Source organism: Scomber japonicus, chromosome 22 (genome assembly GCF_027409825.1).
Source record: "Scomber japonicus isolate fScoJap1 chromosome 22, fScoJap1.pri, whole genome shotgun sequence".
Lineage (NCBI taxonomy): Eukaryota > Metazoa > Chordata > Actinopteri > Scombriformes > Scombridae > Scomber > Scomber japonicus.
In genome coordinates this window covers 4,357,095-4,376,968 of record NC_070599.1, presented here as the reverse complement: position 1 = coordinate 4,376,968, position 19,874 = coordinate 4,357,095, and the positions used below count along the sequence as shown (strand labels likewise).

General features: G+C 39.2%; 1 protein-coding gene across 1 annotated transcript in view; it reads right to left on the bottom strand.

Moving 5' to 3' along the window:
• The window catches only part of adam19a (ADAM metallopeptidase domain 19a), a 198,867-nt gene that overhangs the window by 104,724 nt on the left and 74,269 nt on the right, over positions 1 to 19,874 (bottom strand). The window contains exon 3 of the mRNA XM_053343856.1: positions 4,467 to 4,543. Coding sequence (XP_053199831.1) covers positions 4,467 to 4,543 — 77 coding nt within the window. The remainder of the gene's footprint in view (positions 1 to 4,466; positions 4,544 to 19,874) is intronic.

Sequence of the window (19,874 nt, the reverse complement as noted above, 5' to 3'; positions counted from 1 at the left end):
CACTGTAAAGAGATGTAATGTACAGTTTAACAGTAAACCATATTGTGTAAAATAACATCAGTGCACTGAAACAGTAAACATTAATCATCATAATTAGCTATGAATACTTTTTTTTTTTAAATATCGGTATATATATAATATTTGTGCTGCTAATAAGAAGCTGTTATCTTCATAATGAGATTTTGTTCTCCTCTTAAAGACGATGGTTCATTTGGATAAGATTTTTTTCATCTTTGGAACATTTTCTTCTTTACAACAAAACACTTTTCACTAATACTGAGGTGTTATGTTGTAGTAATGACTTTACTCAATGTAATTCAAGGTGTGCATTTTATTGTGGTAACAACATACTTGTATCATTCTACAGGTGTTTTTCTTCACCTTATAATGTGTTCTTATAATGAAACTCTTTTTGAAGTTTCATAAGATACATCTTCTCCTCCTTTCATAAGTCTGATTCAAACCCCCTCTGCTTCTTCCTGGCTGTGTTCCAGCTGTGTCCCAGTGGATGGATGGAGGCCCAATAATACAAATAAAATAATAAAGTCAGTTTCCAGTAAGGTTCCCAGTAACTCCTCCTTCATTAGATTGTGTCCCTCTTTGTCTGACCTACATTCTCTGGTCCAGACCAAACTTCTCTGCTTCGCTGGGACTCAACTGTCGGTTTAAAATAAACACAGTGTGTGCCAAGCGGCCGTCCTGCATCACACACACACACACACACACACACACACACACACACACACACACACACACACACACACACACACACACACACACACACACACACACACACACACACACACACACACACACACACACACACACACACACACACACACACACACACACTGTGACTGTCTGGCCCTGACTCACTTTACCGTCAGCAGTCAGCTCTCACTATGTTTCTGTCTCTTCGCTGCCATACATGCCTCCATTGTCTCACAGCTTCTTGTTTATCTGCCTTAAGTGTCTGTGTCACTTCCTCTGTTTGTCCCCCTCTTACTCCGAGTCATCAATCTGTTTCCAAGCAACTGAAATCCAGCGCATCCCAGTATGTGTACACTGGCTTTTGAGTGAAATGGTGAAATCCTGCGTGTGTATGTGTGTGTGTGTGTGTGTGTGTGTGTGTGTGTGACGCCCCTGTTGAAGCATCTAGCGCTCGCTCAGCTCTTTTTGATGGCAAACGCACCTGCACTGCGACGCTTCCCACGTTTCCTTCACAACAAGCCGACAATCATTGTGACAAAAGCCGCAGCTCCTGTTTGAACAGCGGTGTGTACGCTGTAACGTCACACACACACACACACACACACACACACACGCTGCAGTAGACAGCAGTGAGGGGTACACAGCTCTTTGAAACATATCTTAATACTGAGCATCTGACTTCATCTGGCAGCATGATCTCACCTCTTATTTTCATACTGTATTTATTTATTATTATCATATTTTTAGCAGCAGGAAAACTAAATAAAAACCAAGAAACTGTTCACTAGTAGTTTCATGTACACTGCAAAAAAAAGAAGACAAAAAAAAGCATCTAATCAAGTAGATTTTGTGTCCATCATTACAAACTAAAAGTCACATTTTAAAAGACAAATCTGACAGTTGATAAGAGTGTTATTGAATTAAGGCTCATTTACTGTGATTGATCTTATTATGTGCTCTTTTTTTAAGACAACATGGTCCATCTCTGCTCAACTCTTTGTCAGCCACCGAAACCTTCATTCACACCTTCATCACTTCCCTCCTATAAACTGCTGTACAGTGTTGTCTTTGATTCCACCTCCAAAGCTCTCAATAAACTCTAACCCATCCAAAACCACATCAGCTCCGTCCTCCACCGGCCCCCCCATCCCTCACCACATTCAATATAAACTGCTCTCCCCCCGTTCAAGTAAAGTGTCTTTGAGTATTGTATCTGTAAACCGACATGCATAGGGGGGCGAGGGCCCGTTCACCACTGCTTGCAGCTTTAATTATTATTATCATTGAACCAGGTTACAATTATCTAGTATTGGCAGTTTTTCCTCACTTGAATTGATAAAATGAGCTTTATCAAAGATTGTAATGCAGTGACTAATGACAGAAAAGCCAAAAAACCTTCAAATTAAATCAAGCTTGTTTTCCAGCTTTGGCCTTTATTAGATTTTCCAACATGTTTCAGGCTCATCTCAAATGGACTAAAGTTTATTTTCTCAGCTGTTGCATCACAAATGTGGAACTATTATTTTTTGGCCGATGTCAAGTCAACATTGTCTGATGTTCTTCATCCAGAAAGCCTCAGAATAATTAGATTATGTATTATATTTGTATAATATTTCTATTTACACAAGCAGAAGCATGTTAAATGGTATTCTAGTGATGCAGTGTTGTGCTTACATAATGTCAAGAGACTTCAAAGTAAAGGTGAAAATTGAAGCAGCAGGGGCTCAGATATGCTGGATCCTACATTTCCCATAATGCAGTAGCAATAAATCATAAGTCCTTCAAAGCCATCACCCCCAGTTTGTAAAACAGCCTTTCTGCTTGAACTTGAAGCCTGAGCTAAGATAAGCTCTATGACATCATCAGGGTTATTTTCTTCCTGTGCATTCAGAGCTCCAGGCTTATTTTTTAGACATGGCGTGATTACACACAAAGCCAATAGGAAAAAAAAAGAAAAAAAAAGATTGGATGCAAAGATGTCAGATGACTCGGGTGAAGATTGTGCATGTGTCCCGAGGCTTCATGTATCTGCTACATAGATGAACAGAGCTGAGAGGAGAGATGAGACACTGGAGGGAGAGCTGCATGTGACAGCTAGCTCACAACTAATGTATGATCAGCTGGTATGGGCCAAAACAACACAGGCTGTATAGAATGTCACATTTGCACAAATAACATGAGGTGAGAATGTGCTTTGTTTAGTATCTGAACACAATGTAACCCTAACCCTGTTTAACCCTAACCCCCTAACCCTAACCCTGTTTAACCCTAACCCTAACACCCTTACTCCGTCCAACCCTAACCCTAACCCCCTAACCCTAACCCTGTTAAACCCTAACCCTAACACCCTTACCCCGTCTAACCCTAACCCTAACACCCTAACCCTAACCCTGTTTAACCCTAACCCTGTTTAACCGTAACCCTAACACCCTAACCCCGTCTAACCCTAACACCCTAACCCTAACACCCTAACCCTAACCCTAACCCCATTTAACCCTAACCCTGACCCCAGAGGTAAATATTAACCATTGTGTTTTGGTCATTTCTCTTTTTCCCAACATTGTAAGTGCATTATGAAGGGATCTTCTAATGGTCAGTATGAATAGGCAGATTTTTTAGTGAATGAAAGTCCTGTTTCAGTGTTCATTAGGCTTCCTGGCACTGATGTTTAAAAGCCACACTTGAAATATTGTGAACCAGTCCTTTAAATCAGCTTACATTCAGGTTCCTCTCAAGGATCCATTAATGGTTTTTAGGAATCATCTAATTGTTTTTTTTGTGTACTTGTGTATAGAAGTGTTTTCTACCACTCTTGGGAGAGGGGGAGGTGGGGAACAGCACCAAAAAAAAAAAAAAAGAAAAATGGTAAGCATTAAAAGGCTGAGCTAAGGGTCAGTGAAATAAAAACCCTCTTGTCTTCAGTCTAATGAGGATCTATTTGTTCGGTTAGGAATCCCTGCTCTGATGAACAGCAGGGAGGCGCTCACACATATTCTCTCCACCTCTGAGGTTTACGAGCATGTTAAGCGGTGCGCCTCGAGAGTCTCTGCACGTCTCTGGCTAACATCAGAGGGAGCCCCCCCGCTCCCCCCTCCCCTCTTGATGTTATCACAGGAACATCATAACCTCTGCTGGCCTTGAACCCTGTTCCACATGGCCTCTGCGACGCTCACTGCTCATTCTGATTAGAGGTGTGTCACTTCCACATTCTCTGCTCTTAATTCAAAGCAGCAAATATGTGGCTGAAGAGCAGGTGGTGTATTCACTTTAGGTAAATATGACAGGATTGAAACCATGACACCCCCCCCCCCCCCCCCCCCCCACCTCAACTATTTGTGTCATGAATAAGCAGCTCAAGTGAACTCAAACCTTGCTTGTGAATCTTTTTAAGCAGTAAAAGCTGTTTGCACAAGCACATCCTCATCCTACGCCCATCCCATCAATCTTTTATAAGCCTTCAAACATTTAGTAAGCTTGAGCTACTGCACTCACGTAAAGACACAAGTAAGAAAGGAGACTTTTTTAGATTTTTGGGCACCTCTTTGGTGATTTGGGTAACATTATTTGGTGGTGTAAATCTCTCAAGCATGACGCACATAAAACATTTTCAGTCATAAATTGTACAAATAGAGAGCAGATTCTTTTTTTTACAAGCTCTCACACTTTAATCAGCTGTTCTCTCGCTCATGCGGAAGACAGAGGAGTGTGTTAAAAGGTGTGAAGGTAGCACAGACTAGAAAAAAAGGAATACTTACTGATTACGTTCTACTTGTAGCACCAGTTGGAGGTCATTGGATGAGAGCACGATTTCCCCTCTGACTGGGTACTCGTCCTGTCGGGGGTTAAGAAGAGAGAGAGAGATGGGGTGAGGTCATGGCAGTAGAAGAACTCACCAGGGACACTTCACTTAAAATGCCTTTCAAAGCATCAAAGTGTATTTACAGCGTATTCTGACTGACTGTTCACCCAGCAGGTAACACACGCAGCAAGGAGCTCTGAGGCATTTCATTTCAAGCTGAGTGGCCACGGTGCCTCAGCGGGAAATAAATATATTTGACATTTGATTCCTTAAAATGTACTTCAGAGTATTTTTCTGCTTGATATTTCAGAGACAGAAATACATTAAGGCATGGCAAGGAAAAGCATGTGCAAACTGTGATTACAGCTGCAATTAACTAAAAATGCTACAAAATGTCATTACAATTTCTCAAAGTGTCTGAAATTGTTTGTTTTAGCAAGCAAAAGTATAAAAAAACACCAAGGATGTTCAATTCGATCAACAATATAAAACAAAGAGAAGCAAATCCTCATTAAGGAGTCTGACTCACAGAATGTTTGCCTGAAAAATGATTTCCACAATAGTTGCCAATTTATTTTCTGTTAATCGACTGATTCATTCATCAACAATTGTTGATGTAATGTGAGCTGTAATTCTGATGAGCAATGCAATGTAAATATATTTTAAAGCCAAAAAGTGGCCAAAAACTGTATCTATATTCATGTTCCATAAAGGGATGATTCCTCTTTCATTTTCAGGTGTGTTTCAATGTACAATGGTATAACTGGTGATAAGGAACAACAAAAAAAACATTCCTTTATGAAGTATATTAGTCAGCCGGAACACCTGCTGCTCCATACAGCTCCTATACTCCCACTATTATGCCTTCCTGAATGAATGACAAAGAATTGGTTCTGTGACAACAAAGAAACAGGAAAACACAAAGAAATGCCTAATCTCCACTTATGAATACGACAAAACATTTTGATTTAACAGAACATCATTCAGCAGGAAATCAGCCTCACTCTTTGTCTCTTTATCTATTTCATATGCTGAGTGTTTCCACATCAAGTAGTCCTACATTATTTGAAGAGATTTTTTGGGAGTATCTCTTTATGTAAATGACCAGGTTTGTGAACAAGCCAGGGCAATTCTACACCTCACAATCCTTGTCTTAAAGGAAACAATGGCTCGGACAAAACAAGGTCTTTAATGCCTTTGTATGCTTTAAACAAATGCTTATCATATTGTCTGAAAATCTCTGAATCCCCCTTTCTAGGGCTGGGTATCATTTAAAAAAGATGATGATACCAGTACCAATCCAAGTACCCCTAAAGTGTTACTGATACCAACTGAGTACTTCATTAGATACCCATTCCACATTTAGTGCTCTGTCTTTTATCCAGTGTAACAGGTGTGTAGTGTAGACACACTTTAGAGTGTTTAGGTGACATCTTGGCTGCTGAACTAACTCAAATTCACCACGACTTCCCCACCACAGACAGGTTGTAGCTGCTGTGGCAGTGGACCAATCACATGTTGCATTACCCATGTCAGAACCCTTGCATTGATTGGCTGTGAGCAAGTCCTTACAAATAGTCATATTTAACATTTGACTGCAGACTTTCCGATACTACTTGGTATACCCTTAAAAGGTATTGTATTCCGATGCCCAGCCCTTCCTCTTTCAGACAGTGGAAAATTGACTTAACCTTTTCGGAATAGACAATCCCCTAACCCTAACCCAACAACCCACTTTACACAATGATTGAGCAGGTGTGTGAAAACCTATATGAAGCATATAAATTAGTCCAGTAGTGGCAGCTATTTGACTATCAAAGTTCTTGAAATTTTCCAGATTGACTGACCTTTATGTCTTCAAGTAATGATGTACTATTGATTCTCTTGACTTAGCTGAGCAGGAAGTGGAATAAGTCTATTTGCTCTGTACCAACTCTACCTCGGCACAGCTCAACCAATGCTCCCAAACACATTAAGGAGGCAAGATATTCCAACAATTTCACTTTTTATAAGGAACACCTGTTCATTGAAAACCATTCCAGGTGACGACCTCATGAAGCTGGTAAAGATTGGGCCAATAATGGGCAAAGTTGTCATCAAGGAATTTCAAGGAACATAAAATATATTTTTGTTTCCATAACACTTTTTTGTTTACTACATAATTCCATAAGTCTCTATAGTCGGAATGTATTCTGTATTTGTATTCTGTATTTGAAAAAACATTGAATGAGTAGGTGTTTCTACACTTTTGACAGGTACTGTATCAGTGATTAGCAGTTGATTAGTCACTCAGACTCTATGAGTCCAGCACTTTATCACTCTAGCCCTAAAGAAGTCGGATAGAGTTTATTATATTTCATGAAAATAATTAATTAATGATGTGTTTTTTTCTTTTTCTTTTTTCTTTTAAGGGAGAGCAGATGATCGTTTGACTTCTGGGTTGTGCACTTGAGGTTTGTTACTGACTGAGCAGCTGAATCTGTACTTTGTTCTGAAGGTCCCACTACAGGAATTAAATGTCCCAAGAGGCGTTCAGATCATTGGGGTTTATCCTCTGGGGTGTATAAATGCGCTAAACTAAATTTATGACGCTCATATTTGTACAATTTTTGCATGGAAGTATACAACTTGACATGATGGAGCATAAGGAAACGCCAGAGGGTCATCAAAGTCATTACACATCCTCTAGAGACCAGGAATGTCCTCAGGAAATTGGTAGACTACCAAGTTGCTGTCAGGATGTCTCACTATGGATCAATGTGGATCATGTGACTGACATTCCCAACATTAACCGAGTTCTTTCTGATGTCAAACACATATTGACAAATGAATTTAAGTGGTAGAAACTAGGTCTGTGTGATATGAAATTAGAAAGTGAAAAATTATACTATAAAAACAAAACTAAGACTAAATAAAAACTACAATCAATAATGTGAAACTAACTAAAACTAAACTGAATTGCTTAAATCAGCTTGGATATTTACTAAGTCCTGTTCAGTTTGACTTCTTGACATAACAGGCTGCTTCCAGTAGGTGGCAGCATAGAAGATGCCAGCTGCCACACTTCGCACAACAGGAAGATGTCTGACGCACAATTTATGATTTCCTAGAAAGAAGAAGAAGAAGAAGAAGAAAAAGAAGAAGAAGAAGAAGGAGACGTTCCAGGCAGAAAACGTCACATATTGGGCATATGGGCATATTTAGACTCCGACTGCAGTAGATAAACAAACAAAAAACGAACTGAAAAACTAAACAAAAATAAAAACTAATGACAATTTAAAAACTATAATAACCTGAGTCTATAGCAGTTTTAATGTCCTGCTAGGAATCATTTAACAGTAAGCCACGTCTGCTCAGCGGTAGCACCAACTTCTGTCAACCAGCATGATGTCATCTCTGGTGTAATGCGATGGTGCCTTTTTTTAAACGGTGTACATCCTGTTAGATATAAGAAATGACACATTTACACGTCTACACAACATCCACTCTTTCCTTTTCAGCTGTGACATGATTTTAGTTGTGCCTTCAGTTTGGTTTCACACTGCAATGTCTATTTTAAACAAGGCCAAATAGACTGTCACTACTTTTAATGCAGCTTTGCACACTTGCTGTTATTCATTGATGGAATTGTGTTTGTGAGTGCCTGAACTAAGACTAGCTTCTATCATCATGTGATGCAAAATAGTCTTAAAAACCAACATGAAAAAGAATTGTGTTATGATACAATATACTTTATTGTCTTAATTATACTTAACTGCACATATAATAATATTGTGAATCGTGATCCTGCCCGAATATGTTTTTGCCATATCGCCCACCAATAACTAAAAGTGTAAGACTACCACAAAAGAAACAAACCAGATGCACATTTTCAATTGTTTCATAATACATAGAATGAAAAATGCAGATGGAAAACTAAATATTGATCTCTTGTTTTCTTCAGTTTCTGGATCTAGATCGACTGCTTACATAAACAATATGGAGACACATTTCATTCTAACTTGTCCATATGGTTTCAGTCATGATAATCACTTGAGCTCATTTTTTCTCACATTTCTAAAAATAAAACTCCTCTCAATACTGGCACGAACATACAGAGGAAATTCTCTGGAAAACCACATTGAGGGGGAGAAAAAAAACCCAATCTTTTTTTCTTTCTACTACTGAGGACAAAACAGTTTATGGATGCAAAGAGAAGCAAATGGATGCTGTCATCAATTCATTTTACCCAATAGGTGAGCTGTATACAGCAGCACCCTGCAATGCGGCCTTGACATCAGTTGAAATTCACACACAAGCTCATTTCTCATCCAGCGAGCGCTTAACTGTGCAGCATAACTTCACCTGCTATTATCAGTATTTGCATTCATACTCAATGAGTTTGTACACTGATATGATAGTAGCAGATGAAAAACATTCCTACTTGAGCCCATCAGGCATAGTAATGACTTCTATAGAGACAAGTATCATGGACTAGAGGAATGATGACATTCTATTGTATCCTGTTGTTTTTGTGCTGCTTGAAGTACAGCAGAGAAATACAGATCTTATAAAAGTTGTGAAATCCCTCCAGCAGCAGATAAAAACATGCTCTATAATATGAGTCCACTTGTGCATAAAATGACATTTTATGTCAATATAAAGAGAAGAAATCATGCATTTTAAACTATTGGCAATTAAATAATACATCCTCAGGTAAAAGTCGTCCTATGCAAATGCAGTGCAAGACCTGAACAAAATGATGTGTGTCACACTCAGTGTTTTAGCTGTCAGGGGTTTGCTTTAAGGCAGACTGCAGCACCATGGCAAACAAGAGTCTGAAACACCATAAACTCTTTACAAGCACCGTGAAATCATTACACTTGTCTCAACAGAGGAAATCCTCTGCCAAAAAGAAGGAGAGTGCAACTGTGTGTCTGTCAGGATGATCTGAAGTGGCGCTGCATGCCTGCTAGTCCTACAACAGTATCAAAGAGAGCCTTTCCTGAGCTATGTACTGTCATAACATGCTAGGAGGTGTGAGTCGGGGTGGTGCATTCAATGCCACTACGAGCACGGGGCTGTTATACCTCAGCTATCATATGAATATGTTGGTTTCGAGATAACAAGTCACTTCACTACGTGCACACTGTGTGTTCTGTCAGTCACAGGCTCGTCAGATCACAACCTGCCTCAACACTTCAACACATAACTCACTAATGTTGTATTACAGAAAAATGTTATTAAAATGACATTAGAAACTACATAAAAGTTACATTAATAAATGACATTAGAAGCTATATAAAATGACATTAGAAGCTATATAAAATGACATTAGAAGCTATATAAATAACATTAAAAATACATTAAAATTATATTAAAAATCACATTTAAAACTACATTAAAAACAAACCGCAAACATTACATTGAAAACTACAATAAAATGACATTTAAAAATTAGATTAACAATTACATTTAAAAAAAAACTACATGAACATTATATAAAAAACAACATTGCAATTGCATGAAATAACATTAAAAACAAAAAAAGTGTATTTAAACTAAATGCTGCATTTGCAGATGAGTTTCTTTTTATATACAATTTTCATTAAGAGTACATTTCTATGTAGAGGACTATGGGATGGGAAATGTTTGATCTTTGAATCAATCTTTGAAATGTATATTGACTTCCTGCTGCTCCACACAGCTCCTGTATTTTCCCTTCTTGAATGAAAGACAAAAAAATGGTTCTGTGCCCAATCTCCACTTATGAATATGTCACAACATCTTGATTTAGCCGAACCTCATTCAGCAGTAAATCAGCCTCACTTTCTCTCTCTCTATCTTTTTCAGATGTTGAATGTTTCCACATCAAGTAGTCCTACATTAAGGCTACAATGCTTTTTTAATGCGTTCTGTTTTGGGAGTTTCTATGTAAATGACCAGGTTTGTGAACAAGCCAGGTCAATTCTATACCTCACAATTACTGACTAGTTCTATTCAAGCACATCCTTGTCTTAAAGGAAGCAATGGCTCAAACAAAACAAGGTCTTTTAATGCCTTCAAACACAGTGCTCATCAGTTCGTCCAAAAGCCTCCAAATCCCTTTTTTCCCGACAGCGGAATCAAACTAAATCCGACAATCTTCGCAACTTCCCGGAGAAGACGCTCCAACAACCCACTTTACACAGTGATAGAGCAGGTGTGTGAAAGTGTGAAAATAGTCAGGGTTTGTAGTGCTCTCTCAAACTCTCTCCAAAACAACCAATTCTAACTTTTTGAGTGTGGAACTCCATGAACGCTTACAAGAACAGACCGTCTGAAATCGTGCGCCTCGTCTCCATTTGTACCAGTCACAGACAGAGAATTCTTGGAGAGATTGGAGAGGTGGTGCAGTCAGGAGGAGGCTGATGTGACACCTTTGCTATGTTGTATGGCCTAGTTTGTTTGAAGCATACTGAAGCTGTAAGGCAGAGGTTTACCTGCCAGGTAGACTCATTTTGGGGGTGAAGAAAAAAATTGATTTTCATTGAATTCATCATCTGCATGATTTTCTATTGGTTAAAAATATCAAATGACTGGTTACTATTGCCTCTCCATTCCCCCTCTTCCACTTCACTGCCTCTCTTAAATCTTCAGGCTAACATTGCAGGGTCAATTCTTCAAAATGATTGGTTTAGAGGTTGCGCTTACTGAGTTTGTTGTGAGGAATCTGCACATTTTCCGATCAAACGGCTTCCAAATCCTCACATTCCCTGAGCTGTTCCCACTGCTGTTTGCTGCTCTGAGTGATTTGAGCTGCTACTTGTGATTTCTCAAGGTTACTGTTCCACCTCTTTAATCTTCATCCTGCAACCCCCACCGGCTCGCAACAGCAAATGAATGTAAGGCGTTAAGCTGAATCAAGTGTACGCAAATTTAAACCGCGTGTAGTGACACGTTTGATCGCGTTTCGATGTCAGTCGATTGGGATTTTGTTAGTATATGACATCCTGGAGGGTGAGGGAGAGGATGAGAAATGGGATGAGGCGATTAAGAGGGATGCAGAGTTTAAGAAGTTTGGAAAAGTCCTGTCAAGTAGGCAGTTGATGAAAAGAGACAGTTGGAGAGACGCTAACAGACACTGAAGGAGAACCAAAAAAAACAGGAAAAGACAAATAGATAGTGAGAAACAGCCGTAAAGGGAAGAGAGGAAGTGAAGAAGACAACAAACAACCGAAGAAAGGAGGACATTTGTTGAATGAGTCGTGCTACTGATGCTTATCTGCTCCAGGCTGTGGAGGCTGTGTACACATGGAGGAGGATGAAGAGAGCGACTCAGCCTCCACACATCAGATGCAGCACCAAGCCTGAATCCTCTCTGTGCTCTAATGAAGCTGAGCTAATACTATGGTGTTTAATTAGTCTCAAAACCTGGGCACATAAAAACTAAGGTATGTGCATGTGATACCACCATGACCTTTGATTGGCTGTTTGGTTTGATCCCACAGAGTGACTGATTCTGTGTGTTTGATTTACCAGTTACACAGTGAATAAGTGTTGTTGCGAAAGCCTTACTCTGTTATCGCTGTTATCTGATAGATTGATTTTGCTTATGAAAACAGAAATTTCTCAATCCAGACCATATTACACCAGGTCTGGATCAAAAACCACTGTACTTAGACTTGTCACATCTGGACTACATTAACCAAGGAAACTCCAGAGAGTCATTAAAACACTGTTTCACATTTGTGAAAAGTGAAAATTGTCAAATTCACTACTTTTTCCCATCCAGACCACATCAGACAGATTAGAGAGTCTACTCTTCAAAGATATCATGTGATTGTTTTCAAAAAGGTAAAAACAATGTTCTACCTAGAAGAGCTCTACATGGCCATACTGTAGCTAATGAAATGGACAGATGTGGAATTGTGCTGTGTGTGAATAAAGGTTTCACACATGGTGTTTGCTTGGGTGTTCTTGTCCAGATTTGACAAGTTAGTTTTGGATTTAGACATGTGCTGTGTCTCAGATCACATATTTGTGTACTTCTGTTTTGAGTGCATAAGTGTGTTCACACTGAGCAGTATGGAAAAATACAGTGCACTATGAGTAATTGTATGGTCCACTCAGAACAATACTCACCCTCACGGTTGCCAATTTGGCTACGTAGCAGAAGGGGAGGGACCACTTTTCAAACAGGAAATGGCAGCCAATGATGATGTAACTACAGTGAACATCACCATGTTATATGTTTTTACACCACTATACTGTCAGATAGTTACTTATGGTTCATTTCACAGTTTGTAATGATTTGATACCGTGAACAATAACGCTAGCTTGCCAACTGGAAAATTGTCAATTCCGGTAGATACGCAACAGGTGTGTTTGATTTGAGACAACACTAGTCTGTCGAAATTTGTGCACTTCACAAGTACAGAGTGTACACAGTGTAGCAACAGAAGTGTACTAACAGAAGTATGTGATTTGAGACACAGCAGGAGATGGAGATATATCAGTGATAATTGCCTTTTTCCTGTTTTCACATGCAAAATAAAAGCTTTCACAAATACGAAAGTGATAACTGACACTTTAAGTGGTAAAAAAAAAAGAAAAAAGAATCAGCTGCTAAATATCATTATTCAGTTTTCTCTTTGTTCTCTCAAACACTGTCTGTCTTTAACTGTGTTAGTGATCAAACCAAACAACCAATCAAAGGCCATGGTCAGTATTCTTCATAGCCAATAAAAGGAGTGGATTGTCTATTCCCTCCCTCTAAAGTCCTCAAAAATCTACTTGATGAGTGAGTGAGTGAGTGTTGAGCCATTGTGAAAGCTTTCCCGCTCACAGATACTGCTCTGCGTGCTCGTATCAACGTGCACACGCCTGGTTTTCTACGTGCACGGGTTTTGAGACTAATTAAATGCCACATAATACACAGTGTGCCAGAGGAGAGCTTATTAGATGGATCAAAGCTTGTCTAATCTACATGCTAAGAATATGATGAGAGGGCCCTGACAATCTCCCCTTTCCTCCTGAGAGGCAGTGATTATCATTCAGGGTTATGAACAGTAAACATACAAAGATGTGATGATGTATGCTCTCCTCAGATCTTTGATGTGACTGGGTTGCCACAGTGACAATAGCTACGCTCTATTAAAGGCTGATCTCAGCCATTAGAAGATGCCAGGCACCCCGCATATAGAGACAGTTAATGTGTGTTCGTTTAATGTCACAAGATTGCACTTAAAAGCTGCAATTTGGCACAATGGCTGCCCCAAAGTGGGACCACGGGACCAGGGATAATTCTGCCTTATTACAACTTGGGTCTTATTTTCATAGCTCATTTGTATCTGTTATGATTGTGCTGACTGAAATTATTTCCGTCACCTGGGAACACGGTGACACTGAAGACCATGAAAAACATTTTGTTGGAGGTCAGACTGAGAGCGAGCTCACCTGAAGTGTCATTAATAATCCCTCATTGCAAAGGTAGAGGTGCGTGAGTATAACTGCAGGAAATAATGGATGATTATTCTACTGTTCACCTTCATTTTCTCTTTGTTTGTTCTCAGTCTGTCTCATTATGTAACTGCTTGTGTTTCTTCTTCTGTCACTACTTTTTAAGCAATGTCACTGCATTCTCAAATCCCGTTGGTTAGAGTTACAGATAGCAATAGTGGCTTAAATTGATATTTTCCTTGGAGGACTGGAACAGGTAGATATACCTTTGGATCTCATTCTTAAAAATGAACATTTCAACAACCTGATTCCAGAGCTCTCAATCATTGCCCACCACTCAGTCTTTTTAGCATCAAATTCCCTCTTAGTGTTTCCTGTTGAGCTGTGGTGGAAGTATAGTAACAAAAAGACTTTGCTACTAAAAACACTGTAACGTTGAAACATAGAAGATGAAGATTTGACTCATTTGGACGCTGAAGCTTCATATTAGCTTCACATCAACTTTTGGAAGCTATGAATTATGAAGGGATCTTCTAATGGTCAGTATGAACAGGAGGAATGATGGACATCTGGCTGTTCTTTTAAGACAGACTTGATAAATTGTGAAGCCTTTAAGTTAACTGCTCCTAGCAACCGTTACCACAAAAATAATATTAGTCAGTATGACACTTCACTATATTTCAGCCTTGCCTTCACATCTTTATTGCCAGGGGTAATAAAAGTCTGACAACACTGTCTGGAAAACTCTCAGTCAATCAAGAGCATCCGAGATTTACTACAAGGCGACACGATCATGTGGATATTAAAGACCGCAACTTTCCCATCTGCTATAAGGAATGACATGGACTCTGCTTTTATGAATAGATTTCACAATAAAAGCAGTGGCTAGTTTCTTTACGTTTCGTCATTTTCGTTTGCAAAGATTTTTCTCCTTTGACTATACCTGAAACTAGAATTGAATTTGGTTCACTCTATACTATATACATTCATTGAACCATATACAGTGGCAGTAACCCTACTCCTGACACACAATCAAGCTGAGTTAACTATATTAACCTGTGTGTGGACAAGGTTAATAGAAATGGCACTGATGAAATGTTCAATCATATATCTACAAACCTGAGAAATATAAATACAAATAAAAGGTTCCAAGATGAAGCTTTCCAGTTGCAGTGATGACTGACTGACTGTGGACCATTCACTTTCCTTTTTTTTTGACTGCTCCTCTTATCGGGAATGAAACTAGGCCATGAAATCGTTGAAGGAGCCACAGTCGTCCCCGCTGCAATTTCTCCCGATCAGTCAAGCAGCGTGGAGAAGGGCCGGGGAAAGGAAAGGTGTGAGTGGATGAAGCTTTACATGGAAAGAGGCAATCACGGGCCAAGACCCGAGAGGGCTTGGAGAGCGAGGGCAGAGGAGGGTACGGAGCGACGCTGATGCCGAGGACGGTGAAAGAGGTGTGAGTGGTGAGGCGAGAACGACCGCCGCCGGGTTGCTGAGGGTGAAGTCGATTTGGTGCGGAGGAAGGGAAAAAGGGTGCCCTGAATAACCACTTCCTGTGGTACTGTGTGAGCACGCGACTCGCTTAAATGACATGAAGAGCCTCTATAATTAATCTATGTCAAATGGGCGTCAAAGCTGCTAAAATTAAACAAGTCTTGTTCTGAGAGGAGCGTGGAGAGGTGGAGGCGGGGAGCAAGGTACTTATTACTGTTCCCTCTCAATCCCCCACTGAGCCAAAGTGGGGAGTCGACAGCTTCCAATGATGGCTGATGGGGGAAAGGTTTCGGTACTCCAACAAAATACCCATCACTTTCATTTAGGTGTTTTTTTACGACTCGTCTCTTGTTACCAACACCTCAAATATTCCTTTGGCTGATGAGAACAAGGTTTAAAAGTGATAAGCCTATAAATATTTATATATCTAATAATTAGCTGACAGGTATAACCACTATTCCAAATTAAATTCAGTGTAAAATGTATCAAAAATCAGAAAACCAATCTTTCCAAACAACTGTATTCCTGTGCTTCTACATTTGTGTTTGTGACATCTCTCTCCTGCTAGCTAGCTAGCTTTGTTGTCTGATTAAATAACTTCCAGGCTTTGACTTTCTTAAAATAATTCCCATGCCGATATGAAGACTCAGATTCTACCATGTAAAACATTCCTTAAACATCTTAACATTGCGTTTGCCGTCTATAAAACATGGAACAGTGAGGTTACCGAAAACAAAAGTCAACCTGAGCTGAGTCATGCTAGCATTAGCAACTAACACGAGCGCCAAACTTTTAAATTGCTGTTGAAAATACCACATGTAAATGGCTCTGTAAACCAAGGTAAACATTAGCCAGTTATATTTCTTTTTTGTTTAGTTTAGATTTGTTTAGTTTAGATTTGGGTCATTTTTGCCTTAATATGACAGTGGAAAGTGTTGAGTCTTAACCGATAAGATCCAATGACATTTCAGTGAGAAATCCATCCTCTTGCAGATTTGTCCATGTAATATTTCTACCTTTTTAACTCTGTTGTTTAAAATATCCTTGCCATTCATTCCTACCTGTGCTACTATGTCTGCTGACATTTAACCCTCAAAGGTCTCAGTCTTGTGGGAAAGGCTGTTAGTCAAAGACTGCTAAAAACAGCCATATTACTTTTTCAAAAATGTGCCATCTCTGTTTAGACCTGGCATGTCCTAAAATATTCCATAAAGGACTGTGTGCCTGCAGGTTATTGTTCCAACCAAATCTGCAATACATGCTGCTGACAAAAACAGTGTTAGAAGGATTTAATCATTTTTACATTACTACTAAAGTGATTCTGAATCAATTTTATTTAAAAAAGAACCAACCTGAGTTTGGTTTTTACTTGAGTTTGGCTCTATATCATTAGTGTAACAGTGGATTTACCTTTCTGATTGAGTACTTAAATTTAGTAAATATTGATATTGGTTGTATTTTGAATGTAGCCTCTCAAATATAATACTTCTTACTGAGTCAGAATTGAATCACATTTAATTGAAACATTTTTGAATCCGAATTTGGAGAATCTGAGAGGAAGAGATACACACATCTATTCACCGATTTGCCCACTAATTTCCTCAATTATTGCTTCATTTGTTGGAGCTCACCTGTAGCCAAATATTTACCGCACATGCCACACAACTGCAGCGTGATGCCATTCCAGCCAGGTATCATTAATGCATGCCATCTCCCTCCCTTGTTTCCTATCCATCACTTCACTCCCCACTATGCAATAAAGGGCAGAAACCATGGCTCTCTTTTGTTTATGGTATTTACATCAATGCATCACATTAGATTTGCAAGTCATTACATTTAAAAAAGCTTCATGTGGCAGAAAAAAAGTTAAAGTTCCGCATTTGAGCGAAAAAGCAAAACAGCTCATCCTCGCTTCATTATGCAGCAAACCGCCATCAGACATCACTTTCTTTTTATGAGTCAACAGCTGTGGTGGCTCTGATCGCAGCCTGCTCAGGAGTGCGTTGATGTCTGTCAGGATTCTCCTGGCTGTGATGCTAGCTCATGCTGTGACAGATACGGTATCCAGGCTAATCACATGCATCACAGTACATCGCCATCCCGCTCTATCAATTCACATTGTAGAATTTTTCCTGAACAGCAAACAAAACAACAAAAACTAATGGCCTGCTTAATTGCAGCCAAATTCATCTAAGAAAGGAATTTAGAAATACGTGTTATTGTAATAGCGCAGCTGGATGTTTGTGTCGAGCAAAAAAAGGGGCCAGACTTTTCTTATTAGAGCTCTGGCAGTGCTGTGTTCTGTTTAGTTTCAATGCAGACAAGGCTGTGAGTTTTGTTTGCAATTATTTCCAAAAACTTATCATTAGGGTTTGGAATGAATATTAACTTGGCCCGTGCTGTAGAAAACAAATGGCCCAGGCATTTCTTTTCGGTGATACTTCCTGTCACGTAGATGGCATCGGTGCAGGAGAAGAAGAAGGAGGAGAAGAAGTCATAATCAGAGAGTGAGCAGAGAGGAGAGAGTTCAGGGACACGTCTCTGCACGCTGCACTGAAAGAGAATTCATCACTGATTAAATCCTCACAAAGCTATGATGGAATGAAGATTAGAATACGTTCCAATAAGAAAAAACTTTCTTTTCTTTTTTATAAGTCTATTCTCTACCTCTGCCCTGACCGTGACCATACATAACTGAAGTCCAGTCCACATAACTAAATAGCAGGAGAACATGACTGGCAGTGAGATTACATCTGGATGGACAGACTTTATCTGCCGCATCTTCACCGTCGGACCCGAACAATTTACAATCAAAGGTAACGCTTTCAGAGATGAAGTGAAAGAGCTTTTGTGATGCTGCCCTTCTTCAGGACCGCAACGCAAGCCACATAGGGAGGACACACACAGTCACTTCCCATGGTCGACCGTAATGTCACAGCACAAAAGAAAAGAAATTGGCGAATTCTCACAGTCGATATGATGGGATTGTGACATACACACACACACACACAAGTAAAAACCTGCTTTAGTTGCTGCAGAACGCTGAGGCATCTGGGAAGAACTTGTACTCACATTCTTCTTTAATTGAACATGCAAACTCTACACAGAAGGCCTGAGGCAGCCTGCAACATCAACACAAAGAGCCAGCCAGCCAGCACATGTATGTACAGCTGACTAGCAGGCTACAAGTCTAAATGCACAGACTCATGTAAGGACTAGATTCTCAGTATCTCACAAAGTGTTGCCTCGTTGTACTTTTCTAAATCTGAAAGGTTTTGGAATAGTGGCCCATGAATAGGTCTGGGTATGGTTTAAAAAATGATGATACCAGTACCAATCCAAGGACCCTTAAAGTGATACTGATACCAACTGAGTACTTCATTCTATACCCATTACACATTTAGTGCTCTTGCTTATATCGATCTATTTCGGTCGATACCTTAAAAGGCATCGAGTACCCAGCCTTACAAATGAGTAAAATACAAAAGGAACAGACTAAAACATAAGAGTTTGAAATATTAAACATTGGAAATGATGATTCAAAGTTAGCTGTTAGATTTGTCATGAAAGGCTTTAAATCATTTTTGAGGATCTTCTTCTTCTGCTGCTAGTAAAATGTCATCTCTATATTTCCTGTCTGCTTTCAGTAACACATATACCTATGTATGTTTAATTATTTAGGTCTGTCACAATAATTATGTTATCGACTTATCATACAAAAATGTTATTATAAACATCATCATGTCTTTATGGACTAATCAGTTTAGTTTAGTTTATTCATTTAACAAGGGACAGTGTATATTCATGAACATTACAAATTAAAATGTAAATGCACCGGAATTAGCTAAGATAGCTAGTTTTCATCCGTTGTCCCTTGGCAGGTCAGGACAGAGAGAAAGAAAGAATCATAAATTTAAAAAAATAAATAAATAAAATTAAAAAAATCATATGATACATGGACCAGACCTTGATCATCAGACCTCCTTACATTATTATATTATCATTATATCAGTGGTATAAAAAGATCTTCAAATGACAATAATATTGTTTATCACGATTATTTCTGAGACAATATATCGTCCAACAAAAGTAAGAGGCCAACATGTTGTAGAAACGATTTTAACTTATTTCCATCATCATTTTCTTCACTGTAAATTGAAGGAGTGTATCTTTTTCTCCTGTGGACAGCCCACTCTCTGCTACCATAAGCATACAATTTTCACCCAGCGCTGCATATATTCAGCAACCTTTGGGAATACGCCTAATCCCATTCTGAAAATAGTATATCACTCTCTTTGCTTTCCCGCCTAATCTGCCATCAGACATGCAATACACTATAAATGCCACAGCATTTAAATGACATCAGACACAGCTGGCAACTAAGTGCAGCTTCCATCAAACAAAGAGCCGTTTCATTTGTCATTGAGACTAGGTTGAAATATCTCAA